The sequence below is a fragment of the Suricata suricatta genome, chromosome 12 (assembly GCF_006229205.1).
Source record: "Suricata suricatta isolate VVHF042 chromosome 12, meerkat_22Aug2017_6uvM2_HiC, whole genome shotgun sequence".
Taxonomy (NCBI): Eukaryota; Metazoa; Chordata; class Mammalia; order Carnivora; family Herpestidae; genus Suricata; species Suricata suricatta.
This window is the reverse complement of record NC_043711.1, coordinates 2,794,462-2,799,412: the sequence shown is the minus strand read 5'-3', so window position 1 is coordinate 2,799,412 and position 4,951 is coordinate 2,794,462. Positions and strand designations below refer to the sequence as shown.

At 62.0% G+C, this 4,951-nt stretch overlaps 1 protein-coding gene across 1 annotated transcript in view; it reads right to left on the bottom strand.

Annotated features, from left to right (window-relative positions):
- Positions 1-4,951, bottom strand: part of ANKRD24 (ankyrin repeat domain 24) — a 16,101-nt gene that overhangs the window by 3,827 nt on the left and 7,323 nt on the right. Inside the window, exons 8-16 of the mRNA XM_029916446.1 lie at positions 4,749-4,942; positions 4,231-4,259; positions 3,612-3,692; positions 3,379-3,486; positions 2,424-2,468; positions 2,233-2,331; positions 1,284-1,356; positions 979-1,097; positions 4-787 (exon numbers count right to left, since the gene is read on the bottom strand). Coding sequence (XP_029772306.1) covers positions 4-787; positions 979-1,097; positions 1,284-1,356; positions 2,233-2,331; positions 2,424-2,468; positions 3,379-3,486; positions 3,612-3,692; positions 4,231-4,259; positions 4,749-4,942 — 1,532 coding nt within the window. The remainder of the gene's footprint in view (positions 1-3; positions 788-978; positions 1,098-1,283; positions 1,357-2,232; positions 2,332-2,423; positions 2,469-3,378; positions 3,487-3,611; positions 3,693-4,230; positions 4,260-4,748; positions 4,943-4,951) is intronic.

Here is a 4,951-nt window from a genome sequence, read left to right as displayed (position 1 = left end):
TGCCGTGGGCCGCCTCCAGCTCGGCCGCCGCCTCGCGCTCCCGTTGACGCAGGGCCTCCTCCAAACCACGGATCCTGGTCTCCAGCTCCTCCTGCAGCTGTTCCGAGGCCTCCGCAGCGCCGGGGTGCAGGACTGTGCCCAGGGGGGCCTCCGAGGCCATGGCTCCCACTCCCGCGGCCTCCTGGGGCTTGGCCTCTGTGCCCGTAAGCTCAGCCTCCGCATCACCCACTCCATCGACCTTCCTTTCTGGTTCCTCTGCTCTTGGCTTTGTGGCCTCTGCTTCTGGGTTTCTTCCCTCTTCTGGAGCCTCTGTTTCTGTGGCCCCGCCCCCCGAGGTTTTTGTTCCTGTGGCCTCGGCTCCTGTGGATTTCATTTCTGTGGCCTCAGTGTCTGTGGGTGTTGTTCCTGTGGCCTCGGCTCCCGTGGATTTTGTTTCCGTGGCCTCGGTCCCCATGGATGCTGCTCCCACAGCTTCATCTCCTGCAGGCTCCTCCTCTCTGATCTCAGCTACGTTAACTTCAGTTCCCGGAGCCACGATGCCATTGAGCTCCATTTCCTTTGGCCTGTCCCTGATGGTCTTGACTCCTGAGCCCTTGCTCTCCCCAGAGGCCGCCTCCTCTTCTCCAGGGGCCCCCCGTGCTTCCTGTCGCTCCAGTGCCCGCAGGGCCTCGGCGTGCTGCCTGCGGAGCTGGTCAAACTCAGCCCGGAGAGTGTCATAGAGGGCCAGGGGGACGGCCTCGGCCAAGCCGTTTGCCTCCATCTCGTCCTTCTCGAAGCTCTCCAGGATCTGGGAGGCAGTAGCGGGAAGCTGGAGGGAGCTGGGGCCCTGGAGGCACGGAGTGGCCTGGCCACCTTCCCTGCCCGCAGACTCGGCCACATGCCCACACTGACCTCTCCCCCCACCCCCAACCCTGGGAGCAATGCCTCGCGTCCTCAGATGTGTCCCCACCCCACCCTCCTGTGCCTCAGTTTCCCCACCTGGACCTTCTCCATGAGCTCCTGGTTTTGTCTGGTGAGCGCAGCCACCTGCTCCTGGAGTGAGGCCAGGAGCTCCTGGGTGGAGGGGCTTCGCCGCTTGGAGAGCAGAGCCTCGGCCCCTAGGGGGCGCACCGAGTCAGCCCCGAGCGTCCTGGGCCGCAGGGACGGGAACTGGGGGTCTGGAGCGGTGGGTGAGGGCCGACCTCCCTCCCAGGTGCAAACTCTCTCCATGCCTGTGGGTCAAGGCCCCCATTTCCCGGGGACCCCAGGGACAAGGTGGGCAGGGAGGACGGGGTGCCGCTCACCTGGGAAGTCAGACAGCTCCCCCTCCTCATCCTGCAGGGTGGCCACGTCGTAGCTCGTGTTCTCCCGCTCATTCTGGGGGGGGCGGGGTACAGCTCGGGTCCTGCGCCCCTCCCATCCCCAAGACCCCCCCCCAATTCAGTGGGGACAGGGGCGTTCACATAGCTCCCTCGCTCCTCAAGGGCATCAGACGGGCTGTATTTGGCCCACAGTGTTTAATCAAGGCCAACTGTGGGCCGCGTGCCTACGCTGAGCCCCCGGGGAGAAGCAGTGAGCGGCCCGCAGCTGCCACCATAACCCAGTGACCAGGGTTGTACGTGCGGCCTGGGCGTGCGGGGTGTGTCCGCGATTCCACGCCGGGGTCACAAGTCTTTGCGTGAGTCCCAGAGCAGGTGGCTCAGGGTTTGGGGGGTCTGTGGTGAGCACGTGTGTTGTGCGGTGCGGCCCCCGCCTCTCCCGAGTGAGCTCCTGGGACCATGTGTGATTTTGTGCTTGGGTTTTAGTCTGTTGTGTGTGTGATTGTTTCAACCTGTGTGTGTCCGTGTGCGTGAGCATCCTTGCATACCTACGTATGTTTGTGTATGAAGGTATTTTGGGAACCACGTGCACGTGTACACGCATTTGCGGCTGTGCCGTCTGCGTGATTGGCCGAGAAGCGTCTGCTGTGCACGTGCGAGGGGATGCGGCGTGCGCGTGTGATCATGCACAGGGCCACGTGGGGGGGCGTGGCTGTTCGTCTCCGTGTGCACAGGCTACATGTTTTACGAAGTGCCCATTTTGTGTCCGTACGTGTGTCTGTGGGCGTGTTGCCCGTGATGGTGCATTTGTACGTTTGACTGTTGCATGTGTTTGCGGGCGTGAGAGACCTGTGTGTATTGCTGTGGTTGCCATGTAGCCGCGCCCGAGGAGAGGCCCCGCCCACCTCCCCCGCGGGCGAGAGGCCCCGCCCACCTCCAGCAGGGACAGCCGGCTCTGCAAACTCTCCACCTCGCGTCCCAGGCTCTCCTTCTCTTCCTGCTTCTCCGCCAGTAGCAGCTGCAGCTCTAGTACCTGGAAGGAGGGCCGCGGGGGCTGGGCCAGCCTCCGGAGGCGACGCCAGGGGGCAGCTGGCAGCTCCGGTTCCCCCCACAGCTCCCACCTACCTGTCTCTCCAGGCTGTGCAGGGAGCTGGCCTCTGCCTCTGGCAGCTGATGGGAAGAGGAGGGGACGGGGCTTAAATCTGGGTGGGGGGACCAACCCATCCCCACCTTCCGCTTAGTAGCCCTCCACCCGGGTGGCAGAGGTCCGTGTGTCACCTCCGGCACACCCAGCCCTGCTCTGCCCCCAGACTCATTGCAAAGTGTTTATTCAGCGTCAGGCCCTGTTTCGGGGCCGCTCCTGCATTCACGGCCTCACTCAGATACTCACTCATCCAGAACATTTATCAAGCATCTTCCAGGCGCCCAGGGATGTTCTCGGACTTACAGTCAAAGGAGCGAACATGAATAAAATCTATGGCATGTCCAATAGCAGTAAGCGTTTTGAATAAAAATAAAGGGAACTCAGGGTGCCTGAGGGGCTGAGTTGTTCGAGTGTCCAACTCTTGGTTTCAGCTCAGGTCATGATCTCAGGGTATGTGGGGTGGAGCCCTGTGTCGGGCTCTGCACTGACCTTGAAGAGCCTGCTTATGATTCTCTCTGTCCCCCTCTCTCTCCTCCCTCACACATGCCCGCACTCACTCTTTTTCAAAATAAATAAATAAACATTTAAAAAAAAATGAAGGGAACTGGGAAGTGAGTCAAGGGTGTCACAATTTTATAGGAAGTGGATCGGGAAGGTGTCTTTGGCAAGCAGTTTCTGAGCAAAGGCCTAATGGAAAAGAGGAAGGGAGCAAGAGGAACATCTGGAGGAAAAGTGTTCCAAGCAGAGGGCACAGCACGTGCAAAGGTCCTGGGGCAAGACCAGGCCTGGCGTGTTGGAGAAGCAACAAGGAGGCCCGTGTGGCTGAAGCAGAGTGAGTGACGGGGCCGAGAGGGAGGAGGGAGCCAGGAGAGACAGGGGGCGGCTTCCCCACAAAACTGCACGCCACCCCAGGCCTGTGCCTCTGGGGCCCCTCACCTCCTGCTTCCTCCGTTCCTGGTGCTGCTCCAGGCCCCGGATCTTCTGCAGCAGGCGGCCCCTCTCCTGTCGCAGCCGCACAATCTCCTCATAGGCATCTCGATCATCCTGTTCTCCCCAACCCAGGGACCCGCCACCTTCACACGAGGTCCAGGCGCTGTCCCCTCCCCTACCTGAGCCAGACCGTGTCCCCTCCTGCCTGCCCCCTGTTCCTCCCCCTCAGCCTCTCTCACCGGCACAGGGATGCTGACAGGGGGCTGAGGTGCTTTCCGCTTCTTGGGAGCCCCTCGCTTTTCATGGCTGGACACAGAGTTCTGGGGGGCGTGGAGGAAGGCTGTGGGGCGCCTGCCAGGCTCCCACCCAAATACACCAGGCCAGCAGGGCCCCGTCCTCAGCCTCAAGTCCTGCCCTCACTCCCTGTGTGAACCTGAGCCGGTCCCTGCCTCTCCCTGGTGCTCACCTACCCCGGCATCAAAGGGGCCATATTTCCTGAGAGCTCCAGACGCCATGCTTTGGGACACCTCCCCTCTGCGCCCTGGCACTTGGTACTGGACCACACCGTCTACACGTTCCCTTTCCCCGCGGGGCTGAGATGCTGCAGCCCTCGCCGAACTCGGGTCCCTCTGCGACCCCACCCCGTGGCCTCCCCCAGCTCTGAGACTTCTGCCACAGATGCTGCCGTCACTCTGTGACAGCACACCCTGAAAGTAGCATCCGTCCCAAACAGGTCTTCCTAGGCCACAACCCTGGGACAGAAGTCCATCTCTTCCTTCTCTCCCCACAAAGCTTGGGACAAGGGGGAAGGTGGCGAGTACAGGGGGAGGGGACTCCTTCACTGCCTGGGGGTCCTACCTGAGATGAGGCCTCGCTGGAGTCATCCTCTAGGAGGGGAGGGAAGAGAGGGAAGCAGGGTCAGGCGCTCTGTCTGAGGGTCTCTGTTCCCAGCCCTAGGAGGGGCCCTAGTGAGCCCGAGGACTTATGGCAGGGCCGGGCTCCTAGCTCCCCAAGGACCAGGACTTTGAAAGTAGGACCCAACTCCTTTTGCAGAGGCCGTTAGGAAGGACCTTGAAACTCTCAAAAGGGGAGGACAGGGGCACCTCCAGGATGGGATGCGTACCGGGTGCCCGTTCTTAGGAAAGGCACACATCCCAGCACAAGGATGGCCCAGAAAGGCAGAGTCGACCCTTAGGCTATTCTAAAAGCCCTGGGGATCCTTGAAACTGTTCTGAGTAGCATCCAGGAGACAGGCTTCCAGGACGCAGTAAACAGGGATACGTTGAAACTTTCTCTGGCCTAGGCCTTCTAGGAAGGGAAAGGAGATGGGGAGGGGTTTGAAATCGCTCTGGAGGGGGGAGGCGGGGCTCGCATACCGCTGGGGGGCGAGGGGCGCTGAGCTGCCTCCTGCAGGAGGTGCAGGATGAGCTTGTCTCCGGCCAGGGCGCCGTAGTGAGCAGCATCCTGGCCCAGGGCGTCGGTGATGCCTGGCCGGGCCCCGCCCTGCAGAAGCACTTCCACCGTTTGGGGGCTGGCCCCCTCGCAGGCCAGCATCAGGGCTGTCCTACCAGGAGAGGGG